The sequence below is a fragment of the Astyanax mexicanus genome, chromosome 4 (assembly GCF_023375975.1).
Source record: "Astyanax mexicanus isolate ESR-SI-001 chromosome 4, AstMex3_surface, whole genome shotgun sequence".
Classification (NCBI taxonomy): Eukaryota; Metazoa; Chordata; class Actinopteri; order Characiformes; family Acestrorhamphidae; genus Astyanax; species Astyanax mexicanus.
Window position 1 is genome coordinate 52,995,297 of NC_064411.1, and position 27,262 is coordinate 53,022,558.

Sequence of the window (27,262 nt, forward strand, 5' to 3'; positions counted from 1 at the left end):
CACGGATAAACTCTTAGATAAACTCTTAAATGATGCAGTATTGAGATGATCTGTGAGATTTACTCTTCTACATATTTTAATACAGTTTTATATCCTGTTTTAGAGCTTGTGTAAATCACACTCTCTGTATTCTGAAGGGGAAGGTCTGCATGTGAGTCAGACCCATTCATCTCCTCTCCAGTCACTACTGGTAGCAATAAAAGTCTTAAAATTTGAAATAAAGGCTCTGCTCATTTACCTTAATGTCCTAAATGTAAACGGCGAGGCATCAGAGGGCATATTAGAATAATCTAGAATATGCAGGATCTGAGGTAGAAGATTTTGAAACCGTTGTAAGGCTGAAAAAATAGCTAAAATTCCATTTAAGATTAAGAAAAATTAACAAAACACAATGTTTTAAAATTTATGTCAGTTTTCCAAACCTAAATGCTGTTTTAATTTAATTATTAAGTGGTTTTATGGTGCTGAATTTCATTCTGTCTTATTATTTAGTGAGATCCTGCAGTTTTTAAATGTTGTTCTGGGTTCTTTTGGGACCTCCTGGATGAGTTGTTCATGCCCTTTTGGAGTAATTTTTTCGGTCGGCCGGTCACTCCTGGGAAGGTTCACCAGTGTTCCATGTTTTCTCCATTAGTGAATAATAGCTCTCTTCATTTTGAACATTTTGGAGATACAATATTTTTGCATGTGAGTGAAATGGGTGATCTGATTCCTTGAAAACATAAAATAAACTAAATGAGTCCATCCTGCTTTTGTTGGAGTAACTCTCTCTAGTATCCAGGGAAGACTTTTAAGACTTCTGTACTAGATTTTGAAACATTGCTGTGAGAATTTGATTGCATTTTTAGGCACCTAAGCACGTTACTCAAAACCATTTATTTCAGCAATAAAAAAGGGTTTTAGCTTAAAAATAAATTGGTGCCGTGACCCAGATTTTGCACTCAAAACCATTTTTCTCAGCAATAAGAGTGGTCTTGCTTGAAAAACATCACATATTATGAAGACATTCAAACCAAATTTAGTTCTATTAAATAGATAAGTCACTTATATATATATATATTATCAGCTCATAGAAAAATTGGTGCCATCACCCGGATTTTGGACTTAAAACCATTTTTTCAAGCAAGAACACTCTTATTGATGAGATAAAACACCACATATTATAAAGATATTCAAACAAACTTCAGCTATATTGAATAAATAAAACATATTGATTGAATAAGTCTCTTTAATATCACCTGCTTATAGCAAAATTGGTGCCGTGACCCGAATTTCTAACTCAAAACCATTTATCTCAGCAATAAGAGTGTTCTTGCTTGAAAAAAATGCCACATATTATTAAGATATTTAAACAAACGTAATTTCTATTGGGAACAAAATGTAGTTTTATTGAATAAATAAAAATAATGATTGAAGAAGTCTCTTTAATATCAACTGCTCATAGAAAAATTGGTGCCATCACCCGGATTTTGGACTTAAAACCATTTTTTCATGCAAGAATCACTCTTATTGATGAGATAAAACACCACATATTATAAAGACATTCAATCAAACTTCAGTTATATTGAATAAATAAAACATTTTGATTGAATAAGTCTCTTTAATATCACCTGCTTAATTTTGAACTCTTGAACTTGCTTGAAAAAACATCACCATGTAAAGACATGTATACAAACTTTTGTTATTTTAGGAACAAATATGTTTTATTGAACAAATAAAAAAAAACAATGACTGGATGCATTTTTAAAATTTCTTTTTAATATCAGCTCTCGATTTCAGAAAAAAACGAAGAACGACCAATAAAACCCAATAAAATCTACACAAACAAAGAAGCTCAAAATCATGTCCTTACAAAAAAACGTCAATTTTTACCCCACATAATGAACTGATGTGTAAATTTTAGCACTGTACAGCCCTGAAGAGATGAGGAGGCGGAGTTTTGCGAAGGCTGTTGACACTGTTATCATCATATTTCTCTCTCTCTCTCTTTCTCTTTCTCTCTCTCTCTTTTTAAGCTGTTGAAAGGCAAGTGGTGTATAAATACATAAAGTGTTGACTGAGCTGCTTTCAGTTTCCGCAAAGTGCACAACACTTCTGTAGCAACGGCACATATTTAACATTCTCGGCACGTCCAGGAATAGAGCCTTTAAAAAGTTAAGGATATGAAGAATCTTTGTACACAAACACACACTCTCTCTCTCTCTTACACACACTTACACACAGACACATACCAGACCTCCTTTTTACATCACACTTCCACATTCTTAAAAAGACGAGTGCTTTATAAACCCAAGTTTTTTTTTTTTTACTATCATCCAAATCATCTGTTATATAAACACTGTTTTTTTTAGTATTTTTAGTAATTCTTCTTTTTTTGGCAACAAACTTCCATAATAAATTACATTTCTTCATTCTTAAAAAAAAAAAATAGCGTCGTATCATAAAGTTCTGCAGATCAGTAATATCCAGCAATTCAGCTCCAGTCCGGGTCCAAAGTCTGAGCTCTCTAATTTTAACATGGAGAGCGCTGGGTGGGGCAACAGTCTAAGTGCTGCCCTTCAGTTCTGAGAATTCCTCCAAAACTTCCTCCAAAAACTCTGGAATATAATCAAGAGGAAGATGGATGATCACAAGCCGTCAAACCACCAAACTGAACTGCGTAAATTTCTGCACCAGCAGTAAAGCAGCATAAAGTTATCCAAAAGCAGTGTGTAAGACTGGTGGAGGAGAACATGATGCCAAGATGCATGAAAACTGGGATTAAAAACCACCAGGGTTATTCCACTAAATATTGATTTCTGAATTTTTTAAACTTTATGAATATGAACTTGTTTTCTTTGCTTCTTTTTCCTTATTTTGACCATTTCTTACTTTCTGCAAATAAACTGTAAATGAAAACATTTTTATTTGTAATTTGGGAGAAATGCTGTCACTAGTTTATAGAATAAAACGACAATGTTCATTTTACTCAAACATAAACCTACAACCCTGGACAACAAAAAAATAAGAGAGCACTTAAAAATGACGAGTTTCTTTGATTTTACCAAATTAAAAACCTCTGGAATATAATCAAGAGGAAGATGGATGATCACAAGCCATCAAACCACCAAACTGAACTGCTTGAATTTTTACACCAGGAGTAAAGCAGCATAAAGTTATCCAAAAGCAGTGTGTAAGACTGGTGGAGGAGAACATGATGCCAAGATAAGTCTATTTTTTGTTTAGTCTACATTTTAGTCTGGATTTAGTCTGCACTAGTCCTAGTCTCTGATTAGGAGGTGGTCCTATCAATTGAGTAGAGAGTCTGGCTTCGCCTCTGGTCTCTATTATCTCTATTATTATAACTTTGGTTACAAATTTGACAACATAGGGGACATCGTTTCATTGTCTTGGCATAATTTCTATAGAACAAAAGGAAATGTAACCACGGCTCCCATGCATTCTTCTACAATCATTCATGGAGAGACAGCTAGCACTAGCGGCTGTTAGCCTCATGCTAATCGCTAGGCTGTCTATAAGTCTACAAAAGAAGTCTAGATTTCTTTTAGGTCTACGTTTTAGTCTGACCTCTGACCGTTATTTCTCTGACCTAGTCCTAGTCTCGGACTAGGCGGTGGTCCTATCAATTGAGTAGATTGGATGGATGGATTGATCCCCGAAGGGAAATTCTAGCAAGTCTGGCTCCACCTTTGGTCTCTATTATTTAGACTTTGGTTACAAATTTGTACAACCAGTGGACAATCTTTCCATCGTTTCTGTAGAACGAAAGGGAATGGAACCACGGCACCCATGCGTTCTTCTACAATCGTTGATGGAGGGACAGCTAGCTCTAGCGCCTGTTAGCCTCATGCTAATCACTAGGCTGTCTACAAGTCTACAAAAGAAGTCTATTTTTTGTTTAGGTCTACATTTTAGTCTGAATTTGCTCTGAACTAGTCCTAGTCTCGGACTAGGCGGTGGTCCTATCAATTGAGTAGATTGGATGGATGGATGGATGCTTTATTGATCCCCAAAGGTAAATTCTAGCAAGTCTGGCTCCACCTTTGGTCTCTATTATTTAGACTTTGGTTACAAATTTGACAACATAGTGGACCATCTTGGCATCGTTTCTATAGAACGAATGGGAATAGAACCACGGCGCCCATGCTTTCTTCTACAATTGTTGATGGTGACAGCTAGCATTAGTGCCTGTTAGCCTCATGCTAATCTCTAGGCTTTGACTGTTGCTAGATCTTTTAGCTTTCTTGAAGCGCAATAAATAAACAGGTCTATGATGTACCCAAGCCTTACTGAAAAGCTGCAACCTCCTCTTTGTTGAGAGTCAGTTAACCAGAGAATTGGATTTCTCAAACATTTATAAGCTCCATGACAGAAAGAAGACCTGGCGATGGGACCTGGAGCAAGACTTTATGTAAGAAGTGAGACATTATCAGCACATTTACAGGCACAGGTTTGTGTTTGCACACACTGTAGGTGTTAGAAAACTCTGAGAAGGTATTAGAAGATGTGTCCCAAAGCTGCAGGTATTAAAGAAAGGTTGGGAATTGAGTCAGTCAGTTGTGAACTGATGCATGGCACATACATCCAACGCTCCATTAATGTTCTTTAATTCTGCAGGAGTTGCTCGATAATCCTCTAAAAGACAGAGTTGTAAAGTTACAGGGCTAAAAGTTGAGCCTCAACCATTATAGTGAGCCACCAGTGACACCATCGCTGGCTTGGCTGCGTCGGTGGACGGAGGCCCCAGGTAGTCGGTGGTGTTGTTGTGGTCGGGCGCCGCCGCCGTCGTGTGTCCGACCGAAGCCGCCATGAAGGTGGGGTTGATGTCGTTGCGTCTCGTGGCTCGAGCGTTCTTGTTGATTTTGGAGGAGCTCCTCATGCTGGAGCCCTGCTGTGGAGTCTCGCATTTCAGGAGCGCTCGGAAACACCTGTAGAACTGAGAAACACAGAAAAACAGTATATAAAATACATATGGGATACGGTCTTACACTGAAAAAAATGATGTGTAAAATTTACTGAAACTTTCTGCATTTACTTTTTTTAAGTAAATTTAAGTGAACTGAACTTCAGTCAATCCTTTCTTTAGTAAACTTATTTAATTTCTGCAGAAATCTCCAACAGGTGGCGCTGTGTACCACATTAATACAGCGATTTTTAAGAGAATTGAAGGATTTTAAGTGCATCTTACAGCCCGAAATGATCATGAAGTGCGACCTCAGGGGATGGCTTGGGAATGTCCTCACCTGTATGCATTGTGAGGTGCTATCTTGTAAAAGTGAGGATGATTGGACACTGGCCAGGGTGCTCATGGCAAGGTAATGTGAATTGTTTAGTTGGAGCGAGGCCTGATAGTGGACACAGTATATAAAATACATATGGGGTACAGACTTAGTATCTAATTCAGAGTCAGTACTGATTTCAAGAACTTTGAAAGTATCCTCAAGTGCAGTTCAAAAGATCATCAAAAATGTAATGATGAAACTGGCACTCATCAGGACTGCCCCTGGAAAATAAGACTAGGAATTACCTCTGTTGCACATTGCAAATACTGAATACTGAAGTGATCCACACTTTAAAGAAACACATAAGGAATCATGTAGTAACTAAAAAGTGTTAAACAAACCAAAAAATACTCTATGAAGCAATTAGGTTCCAGCTCTTATCTGGGGAGCTATTAACTTGCAGTTTCTGAGGCTGGTAAAAGAGGAAACTCTTGCTCTTCCTTTCCTGAGGTGGTCCTGATGAGTGCCAGTTTCATCACTACTTTCATTCTACTTTTCGGATTGACTGACCTCCATTTTTCCTTAACGTCATGTATTCCTTTATTTAGTTGAGCAGTTCTTGCTTCTCATAATCTGGATTCGAACATTACTCAAATATTCACTATTCACTGTATACCTGTAACTCTACCTCTTCACTACTTTACTTTAACTGATGCTCTCAAACACATTATTAAGAGACAAGAAATTCAAGTAATTAACTCTTGATGAGTTCAGCACAGCTGTTAACTGAAAGCCTGAATTCCAGGTGACTCTACCTCATAAAGGTAGTAGCAAGAGGTGCTACTTTTTGAAGAATGTAAATGTCCATTTTTCTTTAACTGTGCTGCAGCACAGACCAACACAGAGCATGATTACAACAATTCAGTGCGGTATTATTACCGCTCTATCATTACAGCTTCATCTTCCATCCAGTTCTCTTCCTAAAGGCATTTGTGTTTTTTTTTTTGCCCTTTTCACAGGATACAATACGAGTGGCACCTTGTCATCACCACCGTTCCCAAACGGCATTATACGCTCAATTAATGGCGGTTTCAGCCGAAATAGGACAATTATACAATTTGCAATTGAATAATTGCTGTGATAGTGTAGTGGGGAGAATAATCCTGATGTCTGTAATTAAAGCTGAAGAGAGAAGTCATTTTGTGTTCCTTCATTCAGAGCAGATAAAATTCACTTATTAGCCTCGGGGGGGGGTTATGGGGGTCCTCGCTCCCGCTGCCGCATCGTAATTACGCTGTAGAAATCAAACTCAGCAATTACGCTCAGGTCAAAGAAGCAGGCCTGGACCTGGCGATAGTCCAGCGCTGAACTGTGCAATTATGCAATAATCACCAGCTCTCGCAAAAAAAAAAACAAACAAAAAAAAAAAAACAGCACTGTGTTCTGCACCGCACTCGCGCAGAACACTCACAATGCAAACAATGTCCTCTCAGGCCAGGAAACCCAATATCAAGGCTAATTATTGCTTATTTTTTACGCAGATATTGCATAATGTTTCATCAAAATGAAGAATTAATGCTCGGTTTTAGTCTCCTGAAAAAAACAATATTTTATAGTTATATCTTTAAGTAAAACGTAAAAACATTTTTGTTTAATTATATAAACCACAGAAACCATTTCTTAAAAAAAAAAAATCCAAATAATAAAAATATTGTCATTTAGAGCATTTATTATGTTTTTTAACACAAAAAAATTAAATCCGCAATCAAACTGTTAAGAATCAAGAGCAAAAATTGTATGTTACAAATTCAAAAGAGAAAAAAATATATAGCAAATATATACTTTTAATTATAATTGGTTACTTTATTATTACTTTATTATCCTTTGCAGTTGTTTGAAAATGATTTCAGATTGGATTTTGCCAGTCCTTGCTTTTATTTTTTGTATTTTTGTGGATTTTCGATTACAGAATCTCTCCTTTGCTTCTGCTCTAGTTTTTGCTTCTGAGTTTTGGCACACTTTTCACGGGTGGGCGGGGCTTAGAAGAAGGCGTTCCCCTTGAATCTCCATTGGCCAGCTGATTTTGTACTGACGGGTTCCCTGAACCCTCATCTGAGACTGACCACGCCCCCAAACACCCAGACAGCTTCCAGCGCACAACAGCAGCAGCAGATACTTTTACAATTAAATTAAATTTCAACAAACGCTATGTTTAATGTTATATTATGTTATATTATTCTCTGTTTAGTTGAATAACCCTGTTTTTTAATCACAGTTTTTAATCATCTTGGCATCATGTTCTCCTCCACCAGTCTTACACACTGCTTTTGGATAACTTTATGCTGCTTTACTCCTGGTGCAAAAAAAACATAACAAATTCAATTAGTGGTTTGATGGTTTGTGATCATCCATCTTCCTCTTGATTATAATCCAGAGGTTTTCAATTTGGTAAAATCAAAGAAACTCATCATTCTTAAGTGCTCTCTTATTTATGATACTTTTTTCCAGAGCTGTATATATATATATATATATATATATATATATATATATATATATATATATATATATATATATATCCCATGCCTAGCTGCTGCTTTAATTAAACACTTGTGATCATGGAGGAGTGATCAATTACTTAGAGTAGAAGTGTGCACATATAATCTACAGGTGTTGGACAATGAAACTGAAACCTGGTTTTAGAGCACAGTAATTTATTGTGGTGACGGACAGTTCTGGTGGAAACAGGAGAGTTGAGGTGCACATTAAATTCTGACGTGATTTGATCAGCCGTGGTTTTATGTTTTTTTAATACAATCCGGGTTAGCACCCGAACATCCCTTTCAGACAGCTTCCTCTTACAGCTTCCACAGTTAATCCTGTTGGATGTGGTTGGTTCTTCTTGGTGGTATGCTGACATTACCCTGGATACCGTGGCTCTTGATGCATCACAAAGACTCGCTGTCTTGGTCACAGATGCTCCAGCAAGACGTGCACCAACAATTTGTCCTCTTTTGAACTCTGGTATGTCTCCCATAATGTTGTGTGCATTGCAATATTTAGAGCAGAACTGTGCTCTTACCCTGCTAATTGAAGCTTCACACTCTGCTCTTACTGCTGCAATAATGTGCAATTAATGAAGATTGGCCACCAGGCTGCTCCAATTTAGCATTAAGGAAACCTCCCACACTAAAATTACGACAGGTGTTTTTGATGCCTTTTTATCGTTATTTGTGTACTAAAATATTGGAAATTATATTTTAAACAAAAAATACACCTCCTGGGCTTTTTTTTTCTTTGAAGCACCGCAAAGCAGAAATCCAGCAGAAAATCCTCCACCTTTCCACGATTTTTATAAAACTTCAAAAACACATCCGGGTGAATTATTTACTCTCAGCTGAAGATGGCTCTGGGCGGCCTTTATTTAATGGTTGTGTTTTTTATCAGATCAAAGTGTTTTATTCATTCTGGAGGAAAAAGGGTTAAGTCTGGCGTTCTTGCGTAGAGCAGGAGCTTCACATTTTTCACCTCCGGTTTGATGGATAGATGGGTTTCATATTTGATCTTTTCAGGTTTGGTTTAGTTTTGCCTTGAAGAGGCTTTTTCTCCTGTTGACTGACTGACTGAGTAAGTGAGGAACTGATGAGTTCTGTTGAAATGTTTATGTGTAAAGACTGGCTTTTCCGATCGAGCATCTAATGCTATGCTGTTTCATGTGTTTTTATGTTTTTGCTGGATATATATATATATATATATATATATATATATATATATATATATATATATATATATATATATATATATATATATATGGTTTCTTTGATTTTACCAAATTGAAAACCTCTGGAATATAATCAAGAGGAAGATGGATGATCTCAAGCCATCAAACCACCAAACTGAACTGCTTAAATCTTTGCACCAGGAGTAAAGCAGCATAAAGTTATCCAAAAGCAGTGTGTAAGACTGGTGGAGGAGAACATGATGCCAAGATGCATGATTTAAAAACTGTGATTAAAAACCAAGGTTATTCCACCAAATATTGATTATTTCTGAACTCTTAAAACTTTATGAATATGAACTTGTTTTCTTTGCATTATTTGAGGTCTGAAAGCTCTGCATCTTTTTTATTTTAAATTATTTTAGCCATTAATTTTAGTCATTTTCTGTAAATAAATGCTCTAAATGAGAATATTTTTATTTGGAATTTGGGAGAAATTTTGTTTGTAGTTTATATAATAAAACTACAATGTTCATTTTACTCAAATATAAACCTATAAATAGCAACTGAAGTGCTTTCTTAATTTTTATCCAGAGCTCTATGATCACAATTTTATTTTAAGAAATATTTAAAAAAAATTTGTTTCACAATATCAAAGTTTTAGGCAGATTTTGATTTTTGGTTGAGACTTTGTTTGTTGCAATTTGCTCTTATAGCTTTTTCTGATTTGAGGTCGTAAATAAATAAAAATCCAAAATGCATTTTATATAAACTGTTACTAAAAATCAAATTATTTTACCTCAATATTAATTAAGAGCTCATTTTATCTAAACTGTAGGTTTTTGGAGTTATTTGTACTAAAACAAAGATCAAATTGGATTTTTATCCACTGATAATCATCATTAACTTCATATGAATATGAACTTTATTTTTCTTTGCATTATTTGAGGTCTGAAAGCTCGGCATCTTTTTTTTATTATTATTATTTTAGCCATTTAATTTTAGTCATTTTCTGCAAATAAATGCTCTAAATTACAATATTTTTATTTGGAATTTGGGAGAAATGTTGTCTGTAGTTTATAGAATGAAACAATGTTAATTTTACTGAAATATATACCTATAAATAGCAAAATACAACCTATACATGTGAACAAGGTAGACGTCATTTTTGTGTGCTTTTGATTTTCGAAATCACCGTTCATCTATGACCTATTTTTGGATGCTCCTCCCTTAAATTGTGACATCACAAAAAAACAAGGACACCTGAACCGTAGAACCACCCTGGGCTCCACCCCTCACCTATCCATTCCCACTAGACAGAGCCCCACCCACTAAATAGACCAATTAAAGAAATGCAAGCAGATTAGCCAGCAGACTTCGTCTGAGGGTGGAATCTGTACCTCCTGTCTACTGCAGTTAAGCATGAACTAGCTTGTTGGTGTTTTGCCATTTAGTACAAGCTAACACTAATATGCGATAAACACTCTTAGGGTGTGGCCAGCAACAGCTAATTTGCATAAAAGTTACTTTAAAAGGGACTGAAACTGGTAAGAACAGAGCTGGTGAGATATTTTATCTTTATGTAAGAGTGATTTTATGCAAAAAAAACCCATAGACCCATTCTAACTTTAGCAAAAAGAGAGATATATGTCCCTTTTTAAGAACTTTAAGATACATCTCCCCAGAAAACACAGGCTTTCCTCCACAGAAAGGAAGGAACCCTGATTTTGACGAGACTCGACAGGCTTGGTGACGAGTTACCTCCCTTGGGAAAACGTAGTGTACTTAGTATACTTCACAAGTGTCATGTATACTTTAAGTCTACTACATTTCCCCAAGAAATGCAAGAAAGGAGAGTTCCACAGCTCAGACACAGGAGATACAGAAAGACACAATACGCAGAATTCACAGATACACAAAGACAGGGACACATAACACAGCAAAAAAAAAAAAAAAAAATTAAACAAAAAAGATTTTTCTGCCATAGTCGATTCTAGCCAGACACCATTGGTCACCATTTTATCTTTTTGTCAACTCTGAATCTAATAACTGTTGCATATCTAGTATATATGAACACTTCAGTACTAATATAGAGTTATACAAGATTAATATGTTTATAGGGGGCTTGTTCTATCAACCTTTAATATATATATACATATATACATATATAGATATATAGGGTTACCATAAGCTTACAAGAATCGATTATAATGAATCGGTTATAGTCAAAAATTGTCTGATTGTATTCCAATATTGTCTTATACAGAACATATTACACATATTTAACTATTCAAATCATGTACTGGTCAAACTCAGGCAGCTTTACTTAAATTTTTACAAGGTTTCTAAACAGAAGATGGTTAAAAAACTCATGTGATATTTAAAAACATGTTTAAAAGTCCACGAATTTCTTTGATTTTCTCTCAAGAAAAGGTCTTTATTTTTATTAAAATGCTTGACTGCATGTTCAAATAATTAATATAATTGATATTTATGATGAAAAAAATCACTCCTGTTACTGGAACTCACTCCTGTTTTTAGCATAGCAAAAAAAAACATGAAAGATAGCTAAATAGCAGCTATGCTAATGAGGACACTGAGCACATTGTAGTGATTTTCCCCAAATTTGTATTTTAAAAATGAACAAATAAGATCTAAGAATGAATTTAGGTAACAGGACAGAGTGTTGAGATTGAGCTCCTCAGTCAGAGTTGATGGATGGATGGATGGATGGATGGATGGATGGATGCTTTATTTATCCCAAAGGAAATTTAGGAAATACACAGAAAAACGAATAAGGAAACTTCACTTAGTTCTTCTCGTGATCTTCAGAAGAACCAGCTGATGTCACTTCCTGTTATAGATGTGACTGCCTGTAGAATGTTCCAGATGTTTCATATGAAGTAATATGTAACAGGGTAACAGGACTGAGTGAAACAACAACAGGGACACAACTAAAATGTGTGTTTTAACTTAAATCTTACAGATTTATTATAAAAAGACATGTATATTTTTAAAGCAAAGATGGGATTTGGAGTCACACAACAATGCAAAAAATATTATATCTCTGAAGGATTTTAATAATTTTATTTCATGGTAAAGGTTATACTATAGTTAGAGAGTGGGGACAGGTAACAAATGCTATTTTTTCAGTGTTCTAAGTAGTTTTATCATGTTTCTAATTACATATATATTTTTTTGCAATAAGGTCAATGTACAAGACACTGTGCTTGATAATAAAATGTACTTTTATTATTTTTTGGCATGTCCGTGTAAATGAGACGATTTAAATTTAAATGGAAGACCTTTATTATGAAGTTTTATTGTTAGTTCAGGGGTGCCCAAACTACGGCCTGCGGGCCATTTGCGGCCTGTTTCCCAAGGTATTTTAGAAATAGAATGAAGAGTCTAAAAGCGGAGAGGGTGCGCATTTCTAGCGCAGAAAAACGGGCCAAAGAGTCTAAAAGCGGAGAGAGTGCGCATTTCTAGCGCAGAAAAACGGGCCAAAGAGTCTAAAAGCGGAGAGAGTGCGCATTTCTAGCGCAGAAAAACGGGCCAAAGAGTCTAAAAGCGGAGAGAGTCTAAAAACGGGCCAAAGAGTCTAAAAGCGGAGAGAGTGCGCATTTCTAGCGCAAAAAAAAACAGGCCAAAGAGTCTAAAAGTTGCCGTAATTAAGGAGTTCAATATTAAGAGACATCATGAAATTAAACATCAATTTGAAAAATTTTTGTTTACACAACACTGTCAAAGATAAAGATAGTAAGTCAAGTAAAATGGTGTGTAAATGAAATAATCAGGAAAAATGTATTATTTAAAGTGGTATATTTCATTATTTGTTTTATTACAGAGTCTGTGGCTCGTGACTTCAAATATATTTCTCCTGCTGGCCCCCAATAAAAAAAGTTTGGACACCCCTGTGTTAGTTAATACAGATGCTCAGTTTATTAAACACTTTTATCGCCTGCTGATGACTCTTAGCAGTTAGCACAGAAATTAGCAGTGTTGCATCAGTGTTTGCTCAAATCCTGCAGAGTAACATTAATATTTATGTAAAGGAAAATCCTCTGCTGCCCATATGCTGCTGTTCCACATGTGTTTTATAGTTTATATTCTTTCTTTATTTCTGTTTGTGCCGCTTTATGTTCCAGAATTTATTTTAACGCAACAATTTCCCAGTGTCTGTTTTCTCCTTTAGAACTGAACAGGCCATTAGCGCAACTTTTAGATGGATATAAATGATATAAACTGAGTTATGACCGTCTGCTCTCTACTGCACCTCATTCAGAACTGCGGTGGGAATGCGGGCGGGGCTAAACTGTGTTTATCAAAATTACACTGCTCAAAACAACACAATGTACAGGGGTTGGACAATGAAACTGAAACACCAGTCATTTTAGTGTGGGAGGTTTCATGGCTAAATTGGAGCAGCCTGGTGTTCAATCTTCATTAATTGCACATTGCACCAGTAAGAGCAGAGTGTGAAGGTTCAATTAGCAGGGTAAGAGCACAGTTCTGCTCTAAATATTGCAATGCACTCAACATTATGGGTGACATACCAGAGTTCAAAAGAGGACAAATTGTTGGTGCACGTCTTGCTGGAGCATCTGTGACCAAGACAGCAAGTCTTTGTGATGCATCAAGAGCCACGGTATCCAGGGTAATGTCAGCATACAACCAAGAAGGACCAACCACATCCAACAGGATTAACTGTGGACGCTGTAAGAGGAAGCCGTCTGAAATGGATGCACCTCAACTCTCCTGTTGGACAATAAATTATTGTGGTCTAAAAACAGGTGTTTCAGTTTCATTGTCCAACCCCTGTATATACCTTTGGACATTCACAGTAGCATCCCTTAAATCTTATGGGATATAATGCTAAACATGACTAGACATGCTCCAGTCCATCAGTATATATATATATATATATATATATATATATATATATATATATATAAGAAGCTCCTCAGCCCGGGGTTTGCCCAGTATTCAGTATTTACAGTCCAGCAGGGGTCACTCCCAGTGCGTTCATATATCAGAAAGACGCTGAACATCAGTGAAATAAAGCCCTGCAGACGTTTACTCATGGAAACACTTTGATTACGCCATGCGCTGCTCCAGTGGCCTATTTCAGATTCCGTCTCTAAAAGAGAGAGATAGAGAGAAAGAAAGGTCCGGAATGAAATTCCTCGCCTCCTGGAGCCGCCGCTGCATATAAAACCCAACACAAACAAGAGCCAGTCAGTGTGGAAGAATCGCAGCAACACATTCAGCTTTTCTGAGCTAATAAAAGCCAGAGGTTTAACTTTGGTCAGAGGCGTGAAACACAGCTCAAGTGTAGCCGCTGGGCTGGGGCTTGTATTAAAACCCCTGATGGCTTCATGTCTGCATTGATTTTACCAACATTGCTGTAAAGCAGGGGTGTCCAAACTTTTTTTGTTGGGGGCCAGAAGAAGAAATATATTTGAAGTCACGGGCCACAGACTCTATAATAAAACAACTAATGAAATATACCACTTTAAATAATACATTTTTCTGATTATTTCATTTACACACCATTTTTATTTTTTATTTTTATTTAAATTTTATTATTTATGATTCAGCATGTGCAATTTATTATTGCACATGCTGAAACTCTTCCTCAACCTCCATTTTCTGCAGTAGGTAGTAAAAAAGAAAAAAATCTGAAAAATAAACGAGTCGATCAGGAAAAGCACCGTGTCTACATCAACCCGTGAATTAGTATTCATGGCCCCGCCCACCTCTGCTCGCGACCGCCCACAGACAGAGAGCTGAAGCCGGGCAGCGACGCCGTCTCGTCAGATAGGAGCTAAATAACAGCGCTAGGAACAGCATGCAGTTCATTCCTGTGTTATTTGTGCGAATAACACATCAGTGTTTTATATATGCTTTACCCAGTAATTCAGAGCTAAGGAACAAATGGTTAGAATTAGTATATGGAGGAAAAACACCAGCCAAGTACAATTGAGATAGGTAGGTGTATATGTTTAAAACAGTTCTGTTTACACTAGGTTAAAATACAGTAAAAATCCAACCGGGGGTGGATTTTTACTTTCTGGACCTGGACTACTCACCTCTGTGTGTGAGTAACTATAGGTTTTAATAGGATCTCCGGTGGATTTCATATTTTACAGAGACTCTAAGACTCTAGGTCAGTGGCTGAACTGCACTTAGCAGGGCATTATTACACGTTGAAAAGTAACATATGACAAAGTAACAAAGACTGTTATTAGTGTAAAAATGTCTTTATTTTAAAACATTTCTAACTGTTGTCCGTCTCGCTGCCTCCTGGTGTCGCATTGTTGTTAGCCAAACAATATGACGATATGTTTGCATGTATGAATATTCATGAGCAAGAGCCTTGTCCTTGTCCACTCCTCCACAGTGTTATACCAGATCACCGGAGATTTATTTTTTATTTTTCACAAAAACGGGTCACATGGCATTCATTTACTCATACTAGAGACCACAACTAGACATTTTAAAATGAATGAATTTTAATACATTTTAAAACGACAGAATTTGAGCTTTATTTAGCTATTGTATTGTAAACACAAAGGTTACAAACCATTATTAAACAGTTACAACACATAAATTAATTTGTACTCTAAAACCTCTTTTCCATCAGTTTATTCTATTAATATGTTTGTATATCCCACATTAGCAATGTGTTGGGATAAAGTTATTAGGAGAAATTTTCCTGAAATGCATGAATTAATGATTATTAATAAGTTCAAATAATTATCTAACCAGATAAAACATGAAATATCTTTATATTTCCATTTGTCCATGGTTTCCCAACCTTTTCTGAGTTATAACATAGTTAGTAATGAACTGTGGTAAAAATTAAGCAAATAATCAATTAACTTTATCACTTAAATTGCGTATAAAATGTAAGAAACCACCCTGTTACCCTGATCATTTCACCAGTAGAACCACACTTCCTCCACAGTCCATTTCCAGGCTTTTCTCAGAACCCAGCAATCAGATGAATCAGACGACTCACCGACTCACTTCCTCGACGTCCTCCATGGTGGTCTCGGTGGTCTTCTTCGCTGGCGTGGAAACGGCTCATGTATCTGTACAGCATTTTTAGTCTTCAACTCGCCTCAACTCACAGTTTCCATAGTTACGGGCTGGGAGGAATTGAAGACTGAAAATGACATACAGGAGAATCTTTGGTTGGTTGGCTGGAGAACGGCGAACGTCCTGAAACATCAGTCATCACAATACACTGCCACCTGCAGGGCATCATGCATCATTCATCTCAGGGGGTCGTATGGAGCACAGATTATAGAAAAGGCCTTCTTTCCTTTGCTTTAAAAAAAAAAAAAAAGATGAGCACTGAGTGGTCCAGAGGTTAAAATCGCTGCCAGTATGATCGGGAGATTGCTGGTTTGAATCCCGTTCATGCAGCTTGCTATCAGCTGCCAGAGCCCTGAGAGAGCACAATTGACCTGGCTCTGTCTGGGTGGGGAGATGGCACTCTTTTTTTCTTTGATTTTACCTATTTAAAAAAAGAAAAACTCTGGAATATAATCAAGAGGAAGATTGATGATCACAAGCCATCAAACCACCAAACTGAACTGCTTGAATTTTTGCACCAGCAGTAAAGCAGCATAAAGTTATCCAAAAGCAGTGTGTAAGACTGGTGGAGGAGAGCATGATGCCAAGATGTATGAAAACTGTGATTAAAAACCACCAGGGTTATTCCACCAAATATTGATTTCTGAACTTGTTTTTTTTTTTTGCATTATTTGAGGTCTGAAAGCTCTGCAACTTTTTTTTTTTTTTTTTTAGCATTTTTTGTTATTTCAGCCATTTCTCATTTTCTGCAAATAAATGCTCTAAATTACAATATTTTTAATTGGAATTTGGGAGAAATGTTGTCTGTAGTTTATAGAATAGAACAAAAATGTTCATTTTACTCAAACATAAACCTATAAATAGCAACATCAGAGAAACTCATTCAGAAACTAAATAACAGATATGTCACTATCGATTCTATGAAACCAATGGTGGCCCAGTAAATCTAGGCTTGCCTGGTTTTTCTAGTTTAATCCTTTCTGGATTTTATTTCATGGGTTTTTTTAGAGGTAGTGAAAGATAGGAGGTTTTGCATGATTTAAGCAGAAGCTATCCGTTAAGCCCCGCCCTTCAGACAGCCTGAGGAAGAGCTCTCGTTCAGCTGTCAACTTCATTTGCCTTGGCGTCACGAACAGTATAGAGGATCTCTGATTCCATCTCATGTTCCTCTTATGTTCTTGTCTGTTCAAAGCTTTTTAACTGGATGACAGACTGCTCGCAGAAACTCCTCCAATCCAGCCTTTAAAGACGCTGTTTTAGTTCAGACAGCAGCTTAGAGACATTAAATTTGAGAACACGAAAGAAGAGTTTCTGGGGTTTAGGACAGATATAATGAATGTGGTCTACATAGCACTCAAGTACTGGGTATAAAAAAATCCTACAGCTATTATTTATTTGAATAAATTAAAGCATTTTAGGGTTCCCAGCCATGAAACAAGAATCAAAAACTGTACATAAAATAATTTTTAGGGATGTCGCAATCATGTTGTTTTTTCCCAATTTTCTGATCCAATCAAAATGGTTTAATGCTGAGAATCAGTGGATAAAAATCCAGTTTGACCTTTGTTTCAGTACAAATAACTCCATAATCATCAACTGTAAAGGCAATAAACTGATGTTTATTAAAGAAATAAAGAAATTATATCCACATCAGTTTCTCTGATTTTGCTATTTATAGGTTTATGTTTGAGTAAAATGAACACTGTTGTTTTATTCTATAAACTATAGACAACATTTCTCCCAAATTCCAAATAAAAATATTCTCATTTAGAGCATTTATTTACAAAAAATGAGAAATGACTGAAATAACAAAAAAGATGCAGAGCTTTCAGACCTCAAATAATGCAAATAAAACAAGTTCATATTTATAAAGTTTCATAGAGTTCAGAAATCAATATTTGGTGGAATAACCCTGGTTTCTTGCATCTTGGCATCATGTTCTCCTCCACCAGTCTTACACACTGCTTTTGGATAACTTTATGCTGCTTTACTCCTGGTGCAAAAATTTAAGCAGTTCAGTTTGATGGTTTGTGATCATCCACCTTCCTCTTGATTATATTCCAGAGCTTTTAATTTTTTTCCAGAGCTGTATATCCCACCATATACAGCCCATAATACAATATATTTTTTGAAATGTACAGATCTATAATGTTAAATATCCCATAATCCTATAAACAGTCTAACTGACTTACCTAACCATTTAGCTCCAAGTTTTTAAAATAGATTAAATAAATGTCAATTTAAAGTAAAGCAGTAAAGCTAGAACAGATATAGTGTTACTGCTGTTACTCTCTACTGCAGCAGCATTTATACACTTACACACTTTCAGCAAATTCACACTTTTGTCATCATAATAACTAGGAAAAAGACACAAATAAAACAGAGAAATCTGTAACTATTAAAAGTAGAAAGTCTTCTTTTCTTTAGAGGAATTACAGATGAAGCCAGAGAGCGGTGAGTCCTGTTTCCTACACCTTCAAATAAAGACTCTTATAAACTGGAGAAAAAAAACTGATACAGGAAGAGTCACGTCTGGCTGACCCACATGGAAACAGCAGATTTAGCCTTTAGCTCAGATTAACATGATTGGAAGAGGTCTGATGTAAATTACTGTAAATTGCAGTAATAAAGAGTCTTTTCTCTTTTGTTTGTTCTCTGTTACCAGTCACTCTTCTACAAAGGTGCGACAGAGAACTGAGGTTTAGCCAGGGTTTTTATGCTGTATCACACAGCACTGCCAGTGAACTACCAATCAATAGGGGTGTTCTAAAACTTTTGACCGGCAGTGTAGTTTCAGTGCTGCCCACTACTGATAATATATAGTAATGGAGCCTGGAGGACACCAGGTGGCGCTATTTAAACTGTAGTTAAAACCAATTTTCAGATTTGGATTTAGATTAAAACAGCCAATATCTACTAGTTTAGATCAGGTAATTGCAGATATTCACTTATAATCAGATTATAATTGAATCTGAATGATCTAGTGTCTAAATACTTTTGTTTTTACTTACTTTTGCTTTTTTATCTTTAATTTCTTTGGAGCATGCATTGCAAATTTAGCTAAAAATGTGCAGATCCTAAACTTTTAATCCATATAATGTTTGGTATTTGACGAGGATTTACTGCTGTGTGTACTATCTTTTTTATTTTGTTTTGCAGTAAAAAAAAAACATAATTTTTCACCATGTTTTCTGTCGCTTTTCCCCCGAAATAAACAGAAAAGGATGAAAGTGCAGACTTGTCAATACCGACTGTAATCTGATTGTAAATTTGAGGAGATAATAACATTTAAACAGCAGAGACAAACACAGGCCCTGCCTCCAGATTACTGGGGATAAAAGAGCTCACAGTAGTAGCGTGTTCTGGGAGAGCGAGTGCAGATTTATGGCTCCACCAGGTTTTTATATTTAAGAGCTGATTGAGCAACACTTTAACACGTCCTGCAGCTCATCCATCATCTCCACTAAAGCTCCCGGAGCTGTCCGTATATGTAGCTGCTGGGAATTTAAAGGAAACGTGTTTACGTGATTGTCGCCCATTGTTTCTCAACTTTCTGCTCGTTATTGTGTCACTTTTACAAGAAAGTCTGAAGTTATAGATGAATACAAAACTTTAATACGTAAAACAGGCAGCAATTTGCCATGATACACCTAGCGGTATGTACCACCAAGCACCAGCAGAGGGCCTGGACACTGCATTGTAAGAGCTGGTGGATCTGGGCTAAAAAACGTCCCAGAAAGTCCCAGAATCCTCAGCGTTAATCAGTGCAGATCGGTCTCAGCTGTGAAACACAGCATAGAAACCCCCAGCCAAACCTCAGTTCTCTGTCGCACCTTTGTAGAGGAGTTACGGATTACAGAGAACAAAGACAAGGTAAAAGATAAAAAGGAGATCTGAAAAAGAAAAAAAAGATCTCAAAACAAAGCAAAAGTTTAACAAAAGAAAGAAAAGAGATTGGGGAAAAAAGCCACAAGTTTCTTTTTTAAGTTTGTTTGATTGTAACTGCAGATTAACCCAGAACATAGAGCCTCCACTAGCAGACTCTGCAACAGCTTCATCCACCAGGCAGTCAGACTCCTCAACACACCAAGCCTCCACTACCAGACGCTGCAACAGCTTCTTACACCAGGGAGTCAGACTCCTCAACACACAGAGAGCCTTCACTACCAGACTCTGCAACAGCTTCTTCCATCAGGCAGTCAGAGTCCTCAACACACAGAGAGCCTTCACTACCAGACTCTGCAACAGCTTCTTCCATCAGGCAGTCAGACTCCTCAACACACATAGCTTCCACTACCAAACTCTGCAACAGCTTCTTCCATCAGGCAGTCAGACTCCTCAACACACACAGAGCCTCCACTACCAGACTCTGCAACAGCTTCTTCCACCAGGCAGTCAGACTGCTCAACACACAGAGCCTCCACTACCAGACGCTGCAACAGCTTCTTCCACCAGGGAGTCAGACTCCTCAACACACAGAGAGCCTTCACTACCAGACTCTGCAACAGCTTCTTCCATCAGGCAGTCAGAGTCCTCAACACACAGAGAGCCTTCACTACCAGACTCTGAAACAGCTTCTTCCATCAGGCAGTCAGACTCCTCAACACACACAGAGCCTTCACTACCAGACTCTGCAACAGCTTCTTCCATCAGGCAGTCAGACTCCTAAACACACACACAGAGCCTCCACTACCAGACTCTGCAACAGCTTCATCCATCAGGCAGTCAGACTCCTCAACACACACAGAGCCTCCACTACCAGACTCTGCAAACAGCTTCTTCCACCAGGGAGTCAGACTCCTCAACACACATAGCTTCCACTACCAAACTCTGGAACAGCTTCATCCACCAGTCAGTCAGACTCCTAAACACACAAACAGAGCCTCCACTACCAGACTCTGCAACAGCTTCTTCCACCAGGCAGTCAGACTCCTCAACACACAGAGAGCCTTCACTACCAGCCTCTGCAACAACTTCTTCCACCAGGGAGTAAGACTCCTCAACACACACAGCCTCCACTACCAGACTCGGCAACAGCTTCTTCCACCAGGCAGTCAGACTTATCAACACAAAGAGCCTCCACTTCCAGACTCGGCAACAGCTTCTTCGACCACACAGTCAAACTCCTCAACACACAGAGAGCCTCCTCTACCAGACTCTGCAACAGCTTCTTTCACCAGGCAGTCAGACTCCTCAACACACAGAGCCTCCACTACCAGACTCTGCAACAGCTTCATCCACCAGGAAGTCAGACTCCTCAACACACATAGCTTCCACTACCAAACTCTGCAACAGCTTCATCCACCAGGCAGTCAGACTCCTCAACACATAAGAACTATAAACTGTCTCGTCTGTTGTATTTATTTAATTTATTGTAGTGTTATTGTTTTTCCATTGAGTACCTGTACTCAGATGTAATGAAAATAAAAGCCTCTTGACTCGATGGGATGATTTTTATTTTGCACACACCTTTACAAACAGCACAACCCCAGCACTTTCAGTTTCCACAGACCCCCGCCATCCTCCCCCAGACATCTGTCAACCGCTAAAAAGTGTGTCAGCAAGCGACGTGTCAAGATCTGCAGGAAAGTGCGAATGACAGCACCGCACTTTCCATTTATTTCAATATGCCGAAAAAAAAACCCAACTGTGCATGCAGCTGAAGAACTGAGCGCTTCTCCGAAGCAAGGAGGTAATTAATCAACTCTGGGATGTTTAGCACCGCAACGTCGTTCGGGGACCGAGAGGAAGGGGCGAGAGTACGCATATAAATGGAGCAGTAATTAATAAGTTAAGCTGAACAAACGTGGCGAGATGGTTTACAAGCAAAGACAAGCAAAGCCTGCTTTTCTACAGGGGATTGTCCGATTTAAGGCGAGCTTCTGGCTTCATTAAGGAGAAATAAATACGGGTCAGACAAGAAAAAACAGAAGCTGAAGACGCTAGAAAAGAGACGCAGCTGAGAAAAGCTAGTGTTGTAAAATTCCCTGAAAGAAAAGTTATTTTAGAAGGTGTTTTGGAGAGTTGTACTCAGCTTCTTAGAAACAAAAAAGGATAAGTTAGCATTTCATAGAGTTTCCTATATCTATATCCTATACACTGTATCTATTTCAGCATTTGTTCAGGTTTTTAATGTAGTCATTCCTTCTCACAATACTTTGCTTAGTAAAAGACATTTTGGGGCCCTATCTAACACCCTGTGCAAGACATGTCATAATGTTCATTGCTATCTTATACCCCACCAACAGTCTATTTTCACACCTTGCGCCTCCATCCTTTAAATAGCATCAGTACTTTTGAATATACTGTATCTACGCTGATGGTCATGGTAGTCTGGAAATGAGGTGTGTTCAGGTAAATTTCTGGACTATTGCTATCTTGGCAACAGAAAACACAGGTGCACCACTGACTGAATACACCCTAGACAGACGTCAAGAGTCGGACCTTACTGTTCATTGCTATCTTGGCAGTAAATTCTCAACAGGCGCATCACACTGACATGCAGCAGTGCACAAACCAATAGTGCATGCCATTATTTCAACAATAAACAGAACGCATGAGCAGGCCAGTTTCCTCTGCTAAAAAGCATTGGACATGTCCAGGTAGCTGCGTTGTTAAAATAGCAATCCGCCAAAATCTGAGTGGCTCTTAAAGGAAATGGTACGCAACCCGCTAATTGGTTCATTTCGCCTCATTCTCAAAACACACCCATGATTATTCTAGAGAATTAGTACTTGCCTTTTGTGTTTTTTGAGCCATGCAAGATATACTCATGACTAGACAATAAAACTAAAACACCTGGTTTTAGAGCACAATAATTTATTGTGGTGACGGACAGTTCTGGTGGAAACAGGAGAGTTGAGGTGCACATTGAATTCTGCCCTGATTTGATCAGCCGTGGTTTTGTGTTTTTTTGGATACAATCTGGGTTAGCACCCGAACATCCTTTTCAGACAGCTTCCTCTTACAGCGTCCACAGTTAATCCTGTTGGATGTGGTTGGTCCTTCTTGGTGGTATTGGTGCTGACATTACCCTGGATACTGTGGCTCTTGATGCATCACAAAGACTTGCTGTCTTGGTCACAGATGCTCCAGCAAGACGTGCACCAACAATTTGTCCTCTGGTATGTCACCCATAATGTTGTGTGCATTGCAATATTTTGAGTAAAACTGTGCTCTTACCCTGCTAATTGAACCTTCACACTCTGCTCTTACTGGTGCAATAATGTGCCATTAATGAAGATTGAACACCAGGCTGCTCCAATTTAGCATGAATGAAACCTTCCACACTAAAATGATGACAGGTGTTTCAGTTTTATTGTCCAACCCCTTTACTAGAGAGCCTTAGAGATCCTTCATCATTATTCATGATCGTTCCACTTTAAAGTTGGACCATCTTCAGATTCTCCTACTGAAATCGTACCGGAGCGTCTGTCAGACTCATTTATCGCGGACGAGTGAAGAGGAAAGAGTATCCTGAGCCGGTGCGATCGGCCGCTCTTTCACTTTATTGTTTGTTTTCCTCTGGCGTCGCGTCTCCTCGACTTGAGGGCCAGACAAGAAGCTGTCATGAGGGACTTTTGTCAAGCTGTCTGCTCTGTAATCTACACACTAATCCCATTAGAGTGCTGAATTGCTGCATTCGAACACTTAACGGCGCCCTGCCGGATAAAAAAATTGCCTGTGGCGTATCAGGAGGACGGAACATGCTGTCGCTGTGTACACATCTTTAACTGCACTCCAACACTTACAGACTTACCTGGGTTTGTAGACGCCGGCAGTTGAGTACTACAATCGTAGCAATTCTCAGGTCTCAGAGAGCAGAATCATTTGAGAAAACTATAAACGAAGGTGCCTGACTCGAGTTTACCTGACTTCCTGACCTCTACGCCACCTTCACTATGACTGGGATCTATTAGCACGATGCCACGGATGCAATCAAACCTTTACAACAATGATCAACCATGGAAATCGAGAAGTAGAAAGCCTTCCCTCGACAGTAAAGACGGTTACACTATAATAGCCTTGATTTTAGAAGAAATAATACTATATGATGTGTTGTCCTACATAAGAAATTAGGGGTGTGACGAGACACTAATTTCACGAGACGAGACGAGACACGATACTGGGTTCACGAGAATGAGACAAGACGAGATTTAAAAATAAAATTTTAAAGAAAACATCAAAAAATGAAAAATGTCTTGAAAACTAGAGTTTTATTTGAGAAAATTATATAACGCACAATTAACAGACTGGTTTCTCTCACACACTGATTTTATAAGAAATAGAAATAAGAATAAAAAATTCAAATAAAACTTTTCTAGGTCTTTTATAGTGCAAACAATAAGTGCAAACCACAACCAGTCATACTAAGACTATGGTTTGTGTTTTTTTCTCCTAAGTCTCTTGTAATTTAACTATTCATAACCATAACCAGTCATATTAAGACTATGCTTGAAGTGCAAACAGAGACAGAACATTTTTTAAATACAGTACAGAGCTAAGGGATTAGTACAACTGCCTATGAAACAGTTACTTGTAGGATATACTTACAGTATTTACATATGTTTTGTGTCTTGTCTGTCTTCTGGTTATCGCTATTGCTACTGGGTTGCCAGATCCCTCTTTATGTTTGAGTAAAATGAACATTGTTGTTTTATTCTATAAACTACAGACAACATTTCTCCCAAATTCCAAATAAAAATATTTAGAGCATTTATTTGCAGAAAATGAGAAATGGCTGATAAAATAAACAAAAAAAAAAGATTCAGAGCTTTCAGACCTCAAATAATGCAAAGAAAACAACAAGTTCATATTCATAAAGTTTTAAGAGTTCAGAAATCAATATTTGGTGGAATAACCCTGGTGGTTTTTAATCACAGTTTTTTAATGCATCTTGGCATCATGTTCTCCTCCACCAGTCTTACACACTGCTTTTGGATAACTTTATGCTGCTTTACTCCTGGTGCAAAAATTCAAGCAGTTCAAAATTCAAGCAGTTCAGCTTGGTTGGATGGTTTGTGATCATCCATCTTCCATCATCCATATTCCAGAGATTTTCAATTTGCTAAAAATCATAGAAACTCATCATTTTTGAATGATCTCATATTTTTTCCAGAGCTGATTGAAACCTTTGCATGATTAAAAATGATTGGGAAGCTGTTCTTCCAATCCCTGGTGAAAAAGAAATACGTAATTGTATTTAAAACACATTGAGAAATGTCTGCTTACTTAAAATATATTAAAAGTACATTAACATTATGCTTTTATCAAAGTTGTGTAAGTAAACTTTGATCATAATTCCTAAAAAGTACAGTTTAGTGTATTTAAAAAAAATAGACTAATAAAAAAGTACACATTGAGTTTAATGTTATTCAATATACTTTTAAAATTTACTTTAGTACATTTTTAGCAACAACTGTTACAGTAGTTACTACATTGGTAATTTTTTTTCTCAATATATATTTTGATTTTACATTAATATAACAGTTAAAGTGTATTTCAATGCTCTGTAATTGTAAATAGGACAATATAAATGCAAGTAAGTTATAGGATACAGTGTTAAATAACACATTTAAATATCAAATAAATTAAACAAAATTAAAGTAAATTTGTAGAGTATATTAAAATATATATTTTTATACCCAACGAAGAACTGATATCGCCCACCTCTACAACTGTTAAATACATGCTTTAATAATGTTTTAATAATTTTTGTTCCTGGTAACTTTTACCTTCATTCTGAATAGCATTGCTATAAATCTGACACTTTAATAAAAAACTAATCATTTAAAGTTTCCTGGTCCGTTTTAAATTTTTTTCTTATGTGGGCATGGTGAGCATATGTTTGGAGCATGAACTTCTGTACCCAGGCCTATATTCTGCAATCAGCTCCCAACGACACGCATACAGAACCAGTCCCGAGAGATAAAAACGCAAACACAAACACACCCACTAAACAGATGGTGTGTTTTTAGCCCTCACCACTGTGCCTTTATTGAGTTAGGCCCGCTGCTGCTGCTGCTGCCTCGTCGGCGCCTTTATGTGGAGTGGACGGGACAGCCCTGTGTTTGCCCGCTCGCGCCGTGCCAAAGCACACCCCCTGACAGCTTGACTGATGGCGTGATGAGCGGAATAAACTGGATTGTTTCACACTCACGCTACACACCCTTTATCAACATGACGGAGGCAGAAGAATTGGGTTACGGCACCTTCTGATACCTCACACTCTCTAATCTGCAGCTCGGAGTCCATTATCAGTGTTTATTTGTTCCTTTATTGTTGATGATTATGGCTTACAGCCAATAAAACCCCAAAAATCTGTGTCTCAGAAAATTTGAATATTATACAGTATAAGAGCAATTGGTACTTTTGGCAGTGTGGGCAGTGTACCAAGTCCTGCTGGAAAATGAAATCCTTTTCTTCAAAAAAGTTGTCAGTAGCAAAGGGAAGCTGTAAGATATGAAGTGCTGTAAGATTTTGTGGGAAAACAAAACTGCACTGACTTTAGACTTGATAATAAAACACAGTGGATCAACACCAGCAGATGACAGACATGACTCTCCAAACCATCACTGATCATCAGTAAATTTTACATTTCATTTGTAAATGAAGGGAGCAGAGTCTGGAGGAAGAGTGGAGAGACACACAGTCCAAACTGCTCGAGGTCTAGAGTGAAGTTTCCACCAATCAGTGATGGTTTGGAGAGACATGTCTGTCATCTGCTGGTGTTGATCCACTGTGTTTTATTATCAAGTCTAAAGTCAGTGCAGTTTTGTTTTCCCACAAAATCTTACAGCACTTCATGCTTCCCTCTACTACTGACAACTTTTATGAAGATGTGGATTTCATTTTCCAGCAGGACTTGGCACACTGCAGAAAGTACCAATTGGTCTTATTATGTAATATTCTAATTTTCAGAGACACTGATTTTTGGGTTTTTATTGGCTGTAAGCCATAATCACCAATCAACAATAAAATAAATAAAAGCTTAAAATGGATTACTCTGTGTTTAATACATCTATATAATGTATGAGTTTCACATTCTGAACTGAATTACTGAAATAAAGTAAATTTTCAAAGATATTCAATTTTTTTTAGATGGCCCTGTATATATATATATATATATATATATATATATACTACATATAAAACACAGTGGAGCAACACCAGCAGATGACATGTCTCCCTGGGTTTCCTGGAAAATCTTACAGCACTCCAT

At 37.4% G+C, this 27,262-nt stretch overlaps 1 protein-coding gene across 1 annotated transcript in view; it reads right to left on the reverse strand.

Annotated features, from left to right (window-relative positions):
* Positions 1 to 1,743: 1,743 nt before the first annotated feature.
* The window catches only part of tmtopsa (teleost multiple tissue opsin a), a 90,461-nt gene continuing 64,942 nt past the window's right edge, over positions 1,744 to 27,262 (reverse strand). The window contains exon 4 of the mRNA XM_022662236.2: positions 1,744 to 4,936. Within this exon, the coding sequence (XP_022517957.2) occupies positions 4,679 to 4,936 (258 nt within the window). The 3' untranslated portion in view covers positions 1,744 to 4,678. The remainder of the gene's footprint in view (positions 4,937 to 27,262) is intronic.